The sequence below is a fragment of the Hirundo rustica genome, chromosome 6, assembly GCF_015227805.2.
Source record: "Hirundo rustica isolate bHirRus1 chromosome 6, bHirRus1.pri.v3, whole genome shotgun sequence".
Classification (NCBI taxonomy): domain Eukaryota; kingdom Metazoa; phylum Chordata; class Aves; order Passeriformes; family Hirundinidae; genus Hirundo; species Hirundo rustica.
In genome coordinates this window covers 25,823,796-25,841,943 of record NC_053455.1, presented here as the reverse complement: position 1 = coordinate 25,841,943, position 18,148 = coordinate 25,823,796, and the positions used below count along the sequence as shown (strand labels likewise).

At 39.0% G+C, this 18,148-nt stretch overlaps 1 protein-coding gene across 2 annotated transcripts in view; it reads right to left on the bottom strand.

The window, feature by feature from the left end:
• Positions 1-17,598, bottom strand: part of SNX6 (sorting nexin 6) — a 28,660-nt gene extending 11,062 nt beyond the window's left edge. Inside the window, exons 1-9 of one of the 2 annotated variants that reach the window (XM_040067169.1) lie at positions 17,548-17,598; positions 17,340-17,387; positions 11,648-11,752; positions 9,785-9,895; positions 8,043-8,164; positions 5,961-6,084; positions 4,613-4,708; positions 3,401-3,506; positions 886-961 (exon numbers count right to left, since the gene is read on the bottom strand). In XM_040067169.1, coding sequence (XP_039923103.1) covers positions 886-961; positions 3,401-3,506; positions 4,613-4,708; positions 5,961-6,084; positions 8,043-8,164; positions 9,785-9,895; positions 11,648-11,752; positions 17,340-17,387; positions 17,548-17,553 — 794 coding nt within the window. In that variant the 5' untranslated portion in view covers positions 17,554-17,598. Of the gene's footprint in view, positions 1-885; positions 962-3,400; positions 3,507-4,612; positions 4,709-5,960; positions 6,085-8,042; positions 8,165-9,784; positions 9,896-11,647; positions 11,753-17,339; positions 17,391-17,547 lie in introns of both variants that reach the window. The other variant, XM_040067168.1, reaches the window with a different exon arrangement.
• Positions 17,599-18,148: the final 550 nt, after the last annotated feature.

Sequence of the window (18,148 nt, the reverse complement as noted above, 5' to 3'; positions counted from 1 at the left end):
TTGGAACTCAGGGATGCTGAGCAACAGTGCGGCAACATCTCCATTGCAGGAGACAACACAGGCTTCAGTCTTACAGCAGACTGAATTACAGTCAAATTATACTATTTTGACAGAAGACAGATGTGATTTCTAACACACTCTAACAAACTACAACAAATACTGATATTATCATCAAAGTATCTGGTATATAAGCTATCACAACATTTGGAAGTATATCACTGCAATTCAGGTAAATTAGAAAGTTATCTTTCATATTCATGTCCTTCCTGGTGTCACACTGACACCAACATCACTCTAACTACATCTGTAGGTTGACAAGCACTGACATCTTTAAGCTAGTTAACTAAGTTTTATTGTCAGATACACCAGACATCATCTTTAAGCAAATCACTGAAAGACTGAAGGACAAACATCTGTACGTAGACACCCTTCTAAAGTTCTGGGGATCTCTGTAGATTCCTTTGTTTTCCTAAGGGCAGTAAGCTTGCCAGAACAGCAGAACTATTCTTCAAGATGTTGTTACACTTCAAAAAAACCCACAGACTGAGACCTGCGCTTGCTGCATATGTCAAAGCATTTGTAATATTTTTTTTAAAACTGTGAAAGAATTCTGTGTTTTTCCTTATTTGATGAGGACTTTTCCATCTCAACTGTGCAATTTTCTACAGACTCTAGAAATTAGCATTTTTTTTACAGACGAATATTAAAACAAAAGTGTTAAATGCAGCCTGCTAAATAAAGAAATGCTAGAGAAGAAAATGTCATAATGTGACACAGTTGTAGTAAGTTCTGGTTTTCTCCTAACAAGAGCTACCAATCTCAGCAAGTCAACATTACGACTGTTACACAGCAAAATTACCCCATAGGTTATAAACTATATCTTACTTGCATATATCTGTGGAGTCCTGTGTTCCTAATGCATATAATGAAGAACCAATTCTATTATAGTCATCCGCCACATCTAGAAAAACAAACAAGCACTTGTTTTACTACCTCATTCCTCTTCTTTCTGGAAATTTTGAAATTCCTTTCTTCAAGAACAGGTATTTTTCTAAAAGGACATGCTTTAACACAAAAGTAGAAATAAAATTGCAATCACATCACTTAATAGGAAGGATAACTTCACACACTAAGAAAAGTGATTTCACCAAATTGCACAATCTGTAATTTCCCTAGAAGTATTTTATGCTATCATAACTGGCTAGGTGAATTTATTGCACAGTTTTTGTAGGTTTTATTTTGGTGGAAGATGTACAAACTTAATGGCTAAAGTCTGAATTTAAGTTTTATTTTAAAACTATTTGGAAAAAATAAAATCACAGTTTAACAGTAACAGAAAGTCTGCTTGAGAGCAGCAAATTGACTACAAACCCCAAACTACCAAAAATGAAGCACTATATACACAACACATTTTCTAGCACATCCCTATTTTTAGGAAACTCTTACCTCTTCAACAAGCAGCCACTGGTTTAAGTAACAATAGTGTTAAATTACTTTCAACAATGAAATTAGAAGCAATATTTGTAAGAAGGCTGCATAATTTGACTAGTGGGCTATTGCTATATAACCAACATAAAAAATAAATCTTTGCACACAGAGCTTTTTTAAAAAGCTTTAAGTATTAACTCAATGGATGATGAAAACTAACAGATCCAAGCAATGAACAGGAAAATGCATTTGTTTATTTCTGAAGTTTACATGTCTTTAACAGAATTACTTTTTCTTAATAATACAACCTTAACAGATTCAGTGGGTCAATTTCCATGCAATTCATTACTCCATATGTCATCAATGCAGTTGGTTACAACTGAAGAATGGTATTAGGAAGCAACTAATCTCCCCTTCTATTCCTCCCATTTCAACATCAAAATGGATTTTCTGCTGGAAATAGCAAGTCAGTGTCTTTGTAAGCCCTGCAGCTCTCTCTTGATCATGTTATCCATAAACTACAGATTGCCCATTTCCAATTCAGGTTTCCCAGGTCATTGCTCTACTCTTCTAGCCAGAATTTCAAAAAGCACCATTTGTCCCAATTCACAGTTCGGCAGAAGCTGTCAATAAACATCATATGTGATTTGAGCCTGGAAACCAATGAAGCTTTGTCATGAGTTTGATCAATCCTTTCCCATCAGACCCTCTACAACCTCATCTCAAAGGATGTTCCCAATTCTACAACCAATGTAAAAGCCCTTCTCGCTCTGTAAATAAATCTTGGCACTTCATTACCATGAATGAAGTTTGGTTGTCATTTTAAGAAAGCAACCAAAAACAGCAGAAAGCACTTCAGGTGTGAACTGAATGCAGACACAGGGCCTCTTAGCTCACTGAACCACAACTGACTCTTTCTACCTCCCAGCATAAATACTAAAACTACAAAAGACTCAGTGTTCATACAATGGCAAGAGAAGCATCTGAAAAGCTCAGGAAATTCTTGGTTTAACATCTCATCCAATATCCATTTTAGACGTCTTATCAATGGAGATTCATAAAAGGTTTGTTTTTCTATGAACTGGTTTTCTGTGAACTTTATTACTGCAGACAGCAAAGACAGTATCTGTAAATCAGATCCAAACTTCAAGGAAGTAGACAGAATCTGGAAGATCCATTTTGATTTTTCTAGGCAGAAAAACTTAAAATCAAGGGCAACAAGGTCAGTTTCTTCTGAGCGTCTCAAAACATAGTAATCCTAAATTGAACACGATAGTCCTAACCCAAAGATTTTTCATTTTCTCAGATAAATGAACTGCACTTGAGAAACAATTTAAAGCTTTCAGAAATCACATTAGCTAGCACTCAGCTCACAAAGACAAATCAATTGGCAAGTGGTAAATCTTGTGCCTGTAAGAAAAGGGGTCGTGCAAACCAGGCTACTGAATGCACACATTCCAGTCTCCATTCTAAATGGCTAAAAAAAGGAAACCTAGTCTAGAACTAACGGCCCAACAGGAGTTTGCTATGAGCAAAGGTAACTTTGTCAGCAAGGTAATGCAATGCCCAGTTTGCCAAGAGATTGCACTCAGTGGAATCAACCACATCCCATCAAGAGCAACTGCACTAGGAGTAAAATTGCAAATATTGCCATATTACACACCTCTACACCTAAATGACTACATCAGACTCCCAAAAAAAAAAAAAATACTCAAAGTGTATTTGTTTTCAAGCAGACAGCATGAAGAATCAACATATCCTCAGTGTTGCACCAGGCTGTTCTTACTCCATCTAGTCTACTGCAGCAAAGCCTCAACTTAGAAAGCCAGATTGAACTTAAGACTCTGAAGGCTACACTTGGAGAAATGAATTCACTTTTCACATGCAAAAAGAAAACTAAAAATTACTTCTCCTCACAAACAACTTCTGTACATTTTAACCAGTACTATTTTCACCCTGGAAAAAAACTCACTTTTATGTGATCTTGTCATTTTATCAGATTTGGCAGAGGCATCTTTCACTCGGTTGTGATATTCTACAAGGAATGTTCTCTCATGTTCAAAGAAGTCATCCACATCCTGCCAAAAAAGGGGAACAATTAAAAAGAACAGGATTTCACCCACTCTCTACAGAGCAATTGCAGAGTAAATTTACACATTTCACTGTTGCTGACAGGAACTTTATATGAACTGATTTCTTCTTCACTTATATCATGATATTAAGTTTTATTAAGAAGATGAAAGTCACCCAGTAGCACAAGACCCTGTTGTCTCAGACAAGAGGATTTGAACTCCTATCTCAGAACACTGATCGTAATGACAGACTTCTTTCAATTTGGTAAACACAGGTAGATGTTAAAATTGTCTGTATTATAATTTGAGAAAAATAGTTTATACTTATTTTTAAAGACCCTCTAAAATAACACAGATGCTCAATACCATGGAATAGCCTACAACATGGGCTTTGAACAATGTTTCTTATGAAACTGGAAGTTATTTGGACTTTATATTTTTCTCCAAGTCATAGTTAATCCCTGGTTATATCCACTTCCCAGCAGTTTCAATAAACCAAGATTTTAAACCTAGAAACTTTTAACTCTTGTAAAAGTTGCTACCAAATGGAAGGGTACCACTAGAAAGAAAAGAGAATAAAAATCATCCTCTGCAGAATTTCTGCTTGCTGTAAAAGTGATCGTGTCGCTTTTGGAAAAGTAAAAAATTGAATTTTTGTTACTACTTTTTTTCTTCAGTTACATTCTTACATCTACTGGGAAAAATCATATAACTTTTACAAATTCTACAAAACTCGGAAAATTCACTCCACTAGTAACTTGTGAACAGAAGCAGTTGTCAGACCTAGATCTCCTTTCCACTATATAAAATGGCAGGCCTGAACAAAACTAAAACAAAAACAAACACACAAAAACCCACAATGCCCACCCAACCAGATTATCAATTATCTATGTAGAGAAAAAGGTGTTTAATTCCATAGAGTACTGAAAGCCCACAAGAAAGCTTTTAGTTATTTTGCATCCAGGCCACAAGTTCTCACCCATGGTCTGCCACTAATTTTTAAGTTAGATATCACTATAAAAATCCCATTTTTGTACCTATGTAAAATTCTTCATTAAAAAAGGTAACAACGTTAATACATTTTAAATCTTGGTACGTTAAGCAGTAATCACCTTTACTCCTGAAACAATGACACCATCAGCTGATTTAACCATATTTTTGAAGAAGTCTTCAAGTTTCTCTTTCTTATTTTTCCCACGAACACTCAACTGAAAAACAAATGAATTTATCAAGTTCATTCATTTTCTGGAGCAATAGAAGCTTTAAAAAAATTAAACAGAACTACATACCCCTACTTGCTAAACCTAAAACAGTTTTCCTGTTCTCTCTTTACTCTGCACTAATGGGGACAAGGCACGGTGCATCCAGAATGACGACTACCTCATTTACTAGATTGTCTATTACCTAAAACACCATTCTAGGGGAAGAAAGAAAAAAAAAATCAGCCGCATTCTAGCACCTGCAGATAGTACCAAATGTACAGAGTGTACATTTCAGTTATCACTAACACAGTATTTATCATACACAGTATAGCTGAGTTGATGTAACAATGGTTAATATAACCATGTTTCACTTCAGTGAATAGCAGATCTTTGACTTCCAGAGGATAATGCTGGTTTAAGCCTCCTCACATTCCTCCTGTCCATCTGACTTCACCCAGTTTAGGTAAACTGAGTGCCTGAATCTGTAAGCATTTCCACATCAAGGAACCTTTGTAACGTATTTTGAATTAAGTATGTATGCAGTTGAGCCAGTCTTTGTAGTTATTTCTTCCACTCGGTGTTGATTCCTGCAATTTTAAAAAGTAACTGAAACTCTTTGCAGAATAGGAGCAACCACTGACTCCAACACTGAAGAGTTATGAATCCAAAAGTACTCTCTATTATCTCAATTCAGTATGTTACATGTGGATAGCCACACTAGTCCAATACTCAGAAAAAAATTAACCACATTTTCACTCACATCATTTACAAAAAGGTTTTACTTATCAGAACATTTAATCAGAAATTCTCTCTAGTTTTGTTAGCAAGAGAATTTACACTACAGTTCCAAACCCTAAGTTAGTGTTCCATTTTGTTGCATCATTCTTCCCTGCAGGAAACAAACAAACAAACAAACCAAAAAAAAAAAAAAAAAAATTTTTTTTTCAAGGAGTGGAAAAGTGTACTGTCAAGAGGAATCACCACCAAAAGCTCATCTTTTAAATCCAAAATATACTGGATTTCCAGTAATATTTTTGATGCTGAGGTTAAAGCATATAGTGCATTTGGTTCCCCAGGTGGCAGAAAATGAACTCCTACAGACTAAATGAATTTCTAACTTTTACAATACAAATATGTCTGGCATGAAGGAGTTGATGTAATTTGCTCCAGGAGGTAATTCCCTCTTAATCAATTTTCCATCCTACCATAAAAGTACATCTTGATTTCTCTCACCGGCAATTCAGTTTTCAATACTCACATCCTGATTATATTCCAAGAATACATGGAAATTTAAGTCCTTTCTCAAAATAGGATGTGCTGCCACGCGACACAAAAACACTTCGTGCATTGCAACAGTCTTCTTGAATATTGCCAAATATTCACTAAAAACAAGAAATAAGACAGACATAAGAATTTCATACAAAGCAATAAAGTTTGAGATAAACCTAGTGAGCAGCTTAAAGAGATCTTCAGTAAGGGTACAAAATTATAAGCCAATAGAATGGAGTTTATCACTCCAGTGTTTGATATAGACATAAATAAATAGCGCAACATTAATACTAGGGAGAAATTTGAAGCCCAAACACATTACAGACAGACCTTTGATGAAGAGTCAACAAATACACTCTAATTTTTATGGTTAGTTAACAGACACTGGTTTGCTGAAAGCGTAACCTCATTTCATTGTCCTCTCCCCAGCACCCCAAAAATCAAGAAACTGAGGTACAGACTACAGTCCCTTGGCACTGTGTATTGATGTGAAAATTCCTTCCTCCCCATCTCCATCCCCTTGCCCATTTGCACCCTCCTTACTTAGTTAAATGTTCATGTAGTTCGGTTAGCTCTTTAGACAGTCTTTTATTTCATGTTAAAGCACCTAGCCTTTTTGAGTCAAAGCTTACAAGGATGTCTCGCTTCACAGTGGTTCTAAAAGTGAAATTAGGAGCTGCATTTGGTAGGTACAACAAAAATAACACATTTAACCATGATAATCATATAGTTGCCCAGTTCAGCCAACTCAACTTCAAAGCAATTACTCACTTGCAATTTAATTAAGAGGAAGGCACTCCTATCAATACAAGTTTGCTAGAATTCATTGTGCTTTGCAAATTCAATGAGTAAGATGCAACTCATCTGAAAATGAGGAAAGGGCTTTTTCCCGTTCTGAGGTCAAACAGTGAAATTATAATCAATGCTTTTCCTTCCACTATGTGCAAGGAGGTCAAGATTTACATACCAGCAAACCAGCAGGGCCAGTGTTGGGAGATGTTTGATCTCAGTGAGAGTAGTAGTCATTCAGTGAAGACAAAAAAGGAGGATGCAGAGGATGGAGGTGGCAGTAGAAGAAACCCAAAGTTTTCTGTGTTATCCAACCCCTAACCAGACCACAAGAGAATCATGATCAGGGCCGCTGGAAAACCAGATTCTTTAAAATCTATAGTGTTCTGCTAATTTCCAGTTTTCTGCATATGAAGTGTATATCTACTCTGCTATAAATTATATTGTACATATCACTAATACAGAGCTTTTTAAGACATTTGCTCACAGCAGCTGAAGTTCGGAGAGAAAGCAGCAGTTCTAAGAGTTCTATGTACTTTTCTTGCCAATTCAGAGCTCTTGATAGAAGCAGTCTAGAAGCAGCGTAAATATACACTTGAAAACTGAAACCAATGACAGGAAAAAGATCAAAGAAGTGAATGCATGATAAAGAAAATGGACGAAGCAAGGAGAAACTCCACTGTGTAACTCATATGGAACCAGAAGTTTCAGAGTAGTTATTTCAATATAAATTAAATTCATAGTACGGGAAAATAGTATTTTCAGGAAATACATTCTCCTTGTGCAAAAAATTAAAAAAAAAAGTGTCAAAAAAGGATTTTTCTAGTAATCTTGGTATTTCTTGGGGAACAGAAGGTTGGCACCTACAGTACCAACCACATGCACAACTCCCTACTCCTAATCCCTGCATGTATAACCTTAAAGTCTAATTATATTTATAAAATGTGGAACACCAGAACTAAAAATGATAGAGGTTATCTCCTTCCTTTGCAGATATTCTGTGAAGAACAGGACCTAAGTACTTTCTTTCTTACAAAAGAATGCTCAAGAAAAAGCTGATTTATTTCTTGTTTCAGAAGATCTTCCCATTAAATTATTTCTACAATTTTCCTAATGGCACTGATCATGATCACTAAGATTAACCTTGGTTATACAGCAACTGGATTCTCAAGTCTGTGTTTCACAGAGAACCATTTCAGTGAAATCGGAAACATGGGACAGCAAACAGCATTAAAAGTTTTGGAATATAAAAAAATTAATAAAGTAGTAAAAATCTACATACGCTTCCAGTTCTTGTTTCATCTTGGTGAATTCTTCTTTAGTCATTGATCCCTCCCCTTCTCCAAGTTTCTGCAGTTTTTCCCGGGAGGCATCAAAGTCAGGCCTGGGTGGTGCTGGTGGAATCTGGAATTGAATCCAATTTTTTTTTAGTTCTCATTTTCTCAGTCAAACAACACCCATTCACAGTACAGGAACTGTAGATTGCCTGCAGCTTTTTAATACATATTTCTCTCTTTCATCATTCATTACAGCACTTCTGGATAAAGTCTCTCATTCATGAGTTATATGTGCTGCATTACTATACCAATTTCGGTCAAGAGTCCTTGAAGATTACTGAAGTATTAACTAATGGCTTCAGTTTAATTACCACCGAAACCAAATAATAATTCATTTCCCATGACAATGCCTTAAAACTTGAAATAATTATTTTTAAATTAGTTTTGGTTTAGCTTATTTGGTAAGGATTATTTCTTGTTTAAAGGGAAAAAAAAAAAAATAAAAAAATTCCACAATTGTTTTCACACCATCCATTTCTAACTCTCCAAAACTTTAAACCAAGAAAACCATTCCCTGTTGTTTGCAGGCACTAGCTCTTTCTTGCAGCATGTTGACTTTAAAGACGTATGTGTTGAAATAACAAAGCCCTCAGTCAACAAGTCTCTAGGTTAATTTTTTTAATACATATAGTATATCAACACTGAAAGATAAAACACCAGTCAAACTAAACATGAATTAGTGCCAGGGAAGGAACACAGAACCAACTATGTTTAAATTTTAGTTTACTGATATTGGCTCATTACATCAACACATTACCAAAAAAAAAAAAAGAAAAAAAAAAAAAAAAAAGAGAAAAAAAAAAAAAAAAAAAAAAAAGAAAAATCTAGCATCTTGATAGTCAACCACCTGAAACTAGTTATTACTGCACTGAAGGTCTAGTCACTTCAAATAGATTTTCTGACTAAGAAAAGACTAGCTCAAGAATGGTATGACCATCACAGATTATACTCACTATAATGTACCCACTAAACAATTAGAAATATCTGTTCACCCTCTGAATCAGCAAACACCCCCCAAACACAAAATGAATATCTAACTTTCACACCAAGATGACAAATATTCCTCTTTGCAATTAATGTATGAAGAGCTGCACCATTTTTAATATCATATGGTGCCTGTTTAGAGGCCTCTGTTCCTGGAAGGCCTGAAATTAACTTCAAACTTTAAGTTATTATATATTGAGGTTCCCTCTAGTTCTACATGGCATTTAAAATGGTTTTTCCTTTCCTCTTATTTATGAAAAAATGATTCTGATCTTTATAATGAGAACTCAAAAAGTCTAATTACTTTACTCTGCCATTCCAGCTAAAACAAAGGCAACATGAAACTTGTAACTAAGTTAAACATTAGCTTGCAAAAACAATACCACCAAGTTATACAGTTATACAGCTCTCTCCCACACTTTTAACACAGCAGCATAAAAATACACTTGGAGACAAATTAAACTACTCATTTCTTAGGAGTAAAGGGCAAGAAAGTATGACAGCTACTATAGCTTTCTTCCAAGCTTGTTTCAACCATTAATTTTGTGTCACTGCATAAAATTAAGTATTAAGAGAAGCTGATCTGATTTTATAAGGAATGAACACCCGCTGTTTCCACTGCATTTAAAAGCAGTCTCAAGCAGTTTTGATCTAACCCAGAAAAAAAACGGCACATATAAACCAAAAGAATACCAGTACTTACAATATAGCCAGCATAGTCCTCATTCTCAACAAAAGAATCATGAAGCCAAATAAACTCTTCGTGTTGCCGCACAACAGAAAATTCATTTTGCTTGAAATTTGGTAAGGAACTCTAGAAGGATAAAAGGAGGTAGAATTATGGCAGGGAAGGAGGTAGTGAGGCAGAAAAGCTCAACAAAAAAACCACAAGGTTTTTCATTACTACATGAGAAAAATCTTGAGGGATCAACAAAAATGTCCCCAAAAATTCATACCACAGTAATAACCCTCTCATCTTAATTAGTGCACCAATCAATTGGCATGGGCTGCCGTAAGAGGTTGTGGAGTGTCTGCTCTCATAGACATGTCTAATATCTTTTTTCAATTTAATTCTGGAGTTCTCTTTAGTGTCATTTATCAATTATCTGGATGAGGGGACCGAGTGCCTCCCAGTCAGTTTGCAGATGACACCAAGTTGGGTGGTGGTGTTGATCTGCCGGAGGGCAGGAAGATCTGCAGAGGGAACTGGACCAGCTGGATCCATGGGCTCAGGCAATTGCAGGAGGTTCAATAAGGTGAGGAGCGAGTCTGTACTTGGGTCACAAGCCCAGACAGTGCTACAATGGGGGGCAGAGCAGCTGGAAAGCTGCCCAGTGGAAAAGCCACTGGTCAACAGCGGCTGGACATGATCCAGCATGTGCCCAGCTGGCCAAGAAGGCCAATGGCATCCTGACTTGTACCAGAAACAGTGTGGCCAGGACCAAGGAAGGACTATTCCTCTGTACTAGACACTGGTGAGGCCACACCTTGAGTCCAGTGTCCAGTTCTGGGCCCCTCATGACAGGAAAGACACTGAGGTGCTGGAGTGTGTCCAGAGAAGGGCAACAGAGCTGGTGATGGCTCTGGAGCACAAATCTGATGAGGAGTGGCTGAGGGAGCTGGTGATGTTTAGTCTGGAGAATAATCAGGGGTTGACCTGATCACTCTACAAGTATCTGATGTGAGGCCAAAGCCATGCTGGGGTTGGTCTCCTCTCTCAAGTAACAGGTGACAGGACAGGAGGAAGTGGCCTCAAGTTGCACCAGGGAAGGTTTAGATTGGATATTAAAAAAATTTCTTCACCAAAAGGGTTATCAAGTTTTAGAGGGGGCTGCTCAGGGAAGTGGTTGAGCAACCATCCCTGGAGGTATCTAAAACACATGTAGATGTGGCACTTAGGGACATGGTTTAATGGTGGACTCAGCAGGGCTGAAGTAATGGTTGGATTCAATCTCAGAGGTCTTTTCCAACCTAAGTGATTCTATGATTCTATAATCGAAACCCAAATGGACAAATCCTGAGCAACATGCTCTTGTGCACTCTAATTTAACGGTGAGAGTGAGGGAGGAGATAGGATTAATGATGTCCAGATATTTTATTCACCTTTAATTATTCTGTCACTCTGCAATCAATAAACATTCAAATCTTAAATAAAAAGCCGTAAACAACAGTAATTAAAAATGACCCATTAATGTAATACAATTAAAAAATATGCTTTTAGAATCTGAAACTATAATAAGACCTAATTGAATTTAAAAAACTATACTGAAGTATATTCACGTATATTAAAGATTCTACCTGCAAATAGACTACTTAATAGGCATGGGAATGGCATGACAACATATCAATATGAAAAAAATTAACTAACTTTCTTCTAAACAGTTTTTTAACTCTTAGTTATCTTTTTCTTATGCATTGCAGCTACATAGCTATCTCATAAACATGAGATAATTCTACTTTCTCATTCCCTCTTGAGGGTGTTACACTTTGTTTCAACAAACAGTTTGAGCAAATTCTCTTTTGTATATAATTACAAACTGTTCTGTGTACAAACCCAGGTTTTTACCTTTGTATGGACTGTGAATTTCACTTTATCCCTCTCACTTAGTGCATCTGAGATATCCACTTGCAGAGCAGCATCAGTCTGGAGATCTACATTTATTGCTCTGAGCTAAAGAAAGAAAAAAAAAGGTAAACTGTATTTCTATTATCCCTCCTTTGAAATGAACCCTGATCCTGCAATGCTGAAGACATATCACAAAACCCCCCAACATTAAAAGATAGTTTCCAGCAAAAAAAGAAATTCCAGCAGTAGTCCTTACGAACAACCATATAAATAATAACCTCCTTTACAGTACTCCTTGTTAGTGCACTATTTTCATTCCTGTAGATTGTTAACTTGGTGGAGAGATGCTCAAGACAAAGTACATTTACAGACAGCAACAAGTTTGGTAGGTTTTTCTCTTTATTGTCTCCATTCCTCTGAAGTGACAAGCTGCTCTATGTAAATATACTGATAAAGGTAATTACAAAGATATTAACAGTTGGAAAGATACTTTTAAGGAGAAAAGTGGTTCTATATTTCAAAGAAGCAGGAGTAGTTATAGACCTGATTTACTCACACTGTCTTACACTACTCTTCTGTTCAACATATCTCATAATTAAAAAGCTTAAAAAGAATATCCTGAACGTCACAGAGCTAAGTCTTCTTGGAAATATTTTTCTAAAAACCCCAAAGCAAAAAACTCAAACCCAAGACTTCGATGTCTTCAAAATGAATATGAGAAATACCAAAAGTGCAAGGAATACACGTGTTATTTTCTACAAGACATGAAACATGAATTCTTTCACAAAATAATTCCAGTCACATCGGGGGAAAAAAAAAAAAAAAAAAAAAAAAAAAAAAGACAATGATCACATATAGCAAAACTGAAGTATTATCTGAGCATGAAAATATTTGGCATAACTGGACCAAAAGCTTCAGTACTTGGTGCAACCTCATCTAGAGCCCAACTGGAAATTCGAGTCCCCTCACCCTTGTACCCTTGTTGTTCGAAAGGAATTTGTCCCATGACAATTTCATCATCATGACCAACAGACATTTGGAATGCTTTTACAAGCACTAAGGCTAACCCTGAAATCTTTTCCAATCACATTGTCAAAAAATATTTCAACATCATGCTCAGGAGGCACACTTTTTACTGAGATATGGTATTTTCTCTGATGCTGCATTTTTTCTACAAATATCCCATTCTACAGTATTAAAAATGCATTGCCATACAGAGATTTGGGCTTTTTCTCCACAATCTTTTTTCAGGATTGCATTTCTAAGCCAATACCTAAGTACAAAAATGCTTTAAGTATTCATAACACATAGTACAGAGGTTACACATGAGCAGATTTTGAAGATAATGCTGTGAGGCACTGGAAAAGCTCTAGGACAGAAGCATGAACTGCCACATCCCATTTTCTGTAAATTTGCCTTTATCTTAAATCACAGTGGTCAGATCTCACTCTAGTCTTGCTGTTAACCTTGATGCATGGACAACTCTTATCTTTGTAGCAGCAACCAGACTCATGGATCTTAGAATTAGCATATTAAAGTAAACCAGAATCATGCAGTCTAGCATATTCTGCTAAGGCTAGCAAAATGTTAACTGTTCAATAGCTCTTACACAAGTAGTAATAGCTTTTCCTTACAGTGAAGTTGGAAATCATTAAAATGTCTGCACAGTAACATATTCACACCATGTGATTCAGGCATTGCCTTTTGTTTTGTTTTCCCAAGGTTTAGAGGGTCACTGCCTCACACAAAGGCGTATTATCACGCAATGGTTCCTTGCAGATCACTTCTCAGAGGCAGAATCTCCTAGCTCCTACTGAGTTTCCAATGTGCTTATCATCTCATTTAGGAAAGAAAAATATAATGACATACCAATGTCTTCCTTATGTCATGACACCACATTTTTCAGCGTGTAAAAAGGTTTTTGCAGTTACACTGTCTGGGGTACTGTTTGTTTTTCTCTGGTCCCCCCAGAATACATTAACAGACTGAGTAATCTCAGCAAATAATCTGGATTATCTAAATGGTATTTTTGTAGTCTTTCACAGGTAACAAATATTTCTACCAAAATACTTTTGCACCTCCTTTTTTTTTTTTTTTTTCCCCAAAGTGGTACTATACAAAATTCTAGAATTCAGTATAACAGCTGACCAAGTTTGTCATTAGAGCATACCCAGTGCAGTGCAGCCTGATTACACGCACTATTCACAACTTCAGATACAGAAATCCTATCTGTGCTGAGGAAATCAAGAAATAAATATGACAACTTCACCCATGACATACAACTGTAAAGGACTGTTTGTTTGATTTATACTAAGTTTGTAACGGTTTGGAAGAATTTAATTACATGTTAAATTATGCCATGTAGCCTGACTGCCAACAGAGAATGTTTTCATCTGCAATGGTAATGAAGCATTTATGAAAGGTGTCAAAGACAATCAGAAAATTGAAGGACTTTAAATGTATTCATGTGACACAACGATTCACATTGCATTACTGGAAACCGAATTTACTAACAACATGATCACACCACAAACTTAAACAAACTCTGCATCTCTACTTCCAAAATAAAACTGCCACCACTGGATGGTTTTCTAGTCACAAATAAAGTAGAAAATGAAAAAATAAAAGAAGTCTGAAACAGATGAAAACTGCAATGAAAGTACCTTGAAGTATGGAAAAATAGAGATAGGATAGTCCCTTTTTATCTTGTCCTCCTCCAAGTCAAACACACAACATCGCATAATAATTTTATGCTTACATATGTAATCTACAACCATGCTGAACAACTTCCAAAGCAAAACCTGATTTAGTTACTTTACAGTTTTCTATGCCTTACCGAGAAAGCCCCTGTTCTATTCAAAGGGTCTAGAAAACACCAGAAGCCAAAACCCAGGTCAAGCTATGTTAGATGTTACAGTCCTAAACGAGAACACAATGCAAGGAGAGGACTTAACATCTAAGCTCTTGCTTAAGGTTCAATTATACTTCAAATGGTAATGGAAAGAATCTGGTACAGACAAAGGAAACAACCAAGTGTTACATTCCCAGGTAATGTCATCCATTAACAGTAACTTCCCTGCTCTAAGCTCTTTCAAAAATGTTAGAGTAAAAGGACCCTTTCTTCAGCTGGTTCTTTACAGGCAGATAAATACACAGAGCAAGGGGACAGAGAATACCTTTACAACAAAAGCTTTTGAAGTGTTTTCACAGCATTAAGTTTCCAGCGGACCTTTTCTAAAGGATAGCTCATTTCCACTGAATGAGTGTTAGCCAAGTCAGCTAAAGATTATATAGATATAAAATACACAAGGCAGTACTAACGGAGCAATACTACACCACTTTTCAAAGCACGTATTGTTTATGTTAGGGAGAGCACAAAAATCCCAACAGCACCCAAGTTACACCAAGCAAACTCAATCCTATCCTATTTCCTAAGTGAAATTCAGAAAAGCAATTCCCTCAACTTCATTTTATGCAGACCATTTATAGTAAGTTCCTTCTACAGACCACCCACTGCTACTTCCTCAAAGATGATTCTCAGTGCTCTGTTTTACAGTTCTCCAGAAAAGGCTCCATATGGTGTAACACCATTGTTTGAGAATTACTCTTCTGTGTGGCATCAGCATAAATTCCAGCCCTCTTTCATCCCATCACCCCAAGGTTCAACTTAACGCAGCTGTAGCCAACAAACATGTTCCTGCAGCATTAGAAGTACAGTTGTCACAGCAATATCTGAATTCAACAGAGGCAAGAGTACTGATTTTCTGATTTTTAGTTTTGATTCTAATGTACTGATTTTTAGTTTTCAAGACTAAAAGCTCACTTACTCCAACCAGAAGTTGCCACCCATACTTTCAAATAAAAGGCTTGACCTACTCATTAAATTGCAGAGAATGGCAACAAATCAGAACTAGGGAATCACTTTATGAAAAGATGTTCGTTTTTACTACTTCTGCTTAGGGTAAAAGGTACTACAGTTTTGAAGACTAAAACACAGCAAATCCATTCATGAACAGACTGCCGTATTGCTTTTGATTAATTTCCTGTATCACAAACAAAATAACGCAGATAACTAACAACTTCTGTTTTAACCCCAGGCATTTACACAGAAGAGAAAAAATTAAACCCCCACAGTGATCGGTGATTGAAAATAAGAAACCCTAAAAAAATCTGGGAAATGAGAAAGCTACTGTTCTAATTAAATTCCTCAATGTTGGATGAAGATGCATGAGAGAAAAAAAACAACTTCATTTGGCCAACTGAGATGGTAAGTCATACAACAGTACAAAAGTGCAAACAAGACTGCTAAGAGATTTCTTAAGGTTTCCAAATTACCTTATGAACTCCTAAAGACCTACAGCCTTAGAGGGAATACTAATAACCAGCCAAATAGACAAGTTTCACAGGAGGTCAGATCCGCATCACTATGTTCCACCGGCATCTTCAGATAAAGGCAACCTAACTGTGCACATCAAAGGCTGCTCCTAAGTACCAGGGACAATCTTTGTAAAATATCTATGTAAATAGAACTCCGCAGTTAGTAAGCTCTTCAGTTCTTGTTCTGAAGACACTCAAAAGACAACAACGACAACCTCCTCTCTCTTTTATCCAATATTCTTAGTAAAGTTGCTGGATACCTTAGGACAAAAGCTTTACAGCGGCCAGAACTGGCCTGATACAATATTAGAATGCCTTTTTAAATTTCTGGCCATAAACTCGAACACAAAATGCACTGAATTTAACATCTGACTATGGTGTGCATGATAAAAAATTATACAAACACAGTGTTTCTCAGATTTTTGTATTTTTAGTAATATACTGTAATATACAGACACTTCAGTAACCACAGCTTGGCTGTGAACAGCCAAGGGAACCAAAGCAACCCTAAAGCTGCTCTCCTACCTTGCTCACAGTTGGTCCTTCTCCAGATACTGAATGACAGGGGTAATCAGTCTGACTGAATTATACTAGGTTAGCTGATTTGTTGCTTAAGTGAAGAAGGCAAGTTAAAGAAAGATGGATACAGCAGTTCAGAGAGCCAGAAACAGGAAGGTAGAGAAAAAGGTTTTCTCAGTAAGAAACATAATTGTGGCATTCTGTCCCAGCAACAGAACTTCTTTTCAATAGAGTTTATTACGCAGCGTGTGTCTGCAATGTAAATGCCCCATTGTTATCTATGGGAGAACCCCTCGGGCCTGAAGGGAGAAGGGAGGGCAGGACTGCATCACCCAGGCCCTAGATCGCAGCTAGCGATGGAACCTGGCGCTGCCCAGGGCCGGGCAGCCTGGGCTGGGCAGCCTGGGGCAGCACCGGCCCCGCCGGGCGTGTGCAGCGGGCGGGGGTCGCAGGGAAAGAACATGCATCTCCGGCCACAACCCCCGCCCAAACTATTCCAACGACAGCGTGTAAGAACTGTCCTTCCAAAACTTGGGTGACAAAACAACGAAGAGCACACGCAGACAGACGCCGGTATCGGCGGGAGGCTGTGCCAGGAGCAGATCCCGGAGGGCGGACGGACGGACAGACAGACGGACAGCCCGGACGCCCGCCGCCCAGCATCCCGCCTCCCTCCGACACCCACGCGGCGGGCTCGGGCCAGCAGCGCCCGGAGGCCCCCGAAGAGGGACCGATCCCGTTTCCCTCACGCCCAGCCCCAGGCGCCGGGGTCCCGACGCCTCCCCGCGGCACTTACACCTCGGTCCTCCTCCGAGAGGAAATCTGGGCCGTCGTCCAAGCCTTCCTGCTTGGGGGCGAGGCGGCGGCGCGGGCAGGGGGCACGGAGGGGCACGGCCGGCGGCAGGGAAGGTGAGGGGAGACAAAGCGCACAGGTTAGCGAGTGCCCGGCCGCGCCGCCCGCCCCGCCCCGCCCCGGCCCGGCTCCGCGGCCGCCCCGGACCCACCATCATGGCTGCTCGCGGCGCTCTGCGCCCGCCGGAGCCGCGGCCGGGCGGGGCTGCGGCGCGCGGGGCGGGCCGGGGCGGGGCGGCGGCGGCGAGCGGCGCCTCTCGCGAGGGAGCGGCCGCGGAGGGCAGCGAGGGGAGGGCGCCGGGCGGCGCTTCGGCGGCGGCTGCGGGGGACGGGAGAGGGCGGGGAGCGGGGCCGGCTCCCGGCTGGGCGGCGGTTGTTCGTGTCGCAGGCGCGCCGTGCGCTGCGAGGGCCGGTCGGGACCGGAACGTGGGTGTTTGAGGGCGCCGGGCGTGCCCCGTGCGCGGGGGAGCGGCCGCGTTCGGTGGGACGCGGCGGGCCCCGCAGCTCCGTCCGCAGGCCGGGGCCTCCGCGCTGGCCTGCGCTGCTCCCCGGCCTTGGTGCGGAAGATGGGCTTCGCACGTCTGTACAAGCCTGCGCGTGGAACTGTGCAATGACAGCGCGAGAAATTAATAGGCTTATAATACGGCTTTGATTTTTGGGCAGGTGCGGGATTTAAGATTGACAGCTGCCTATTTCACACCAAGGAGTGGAGCCTTTAAATGCCCCTTTGTCTGATGACAGTGGAAAAGGTCA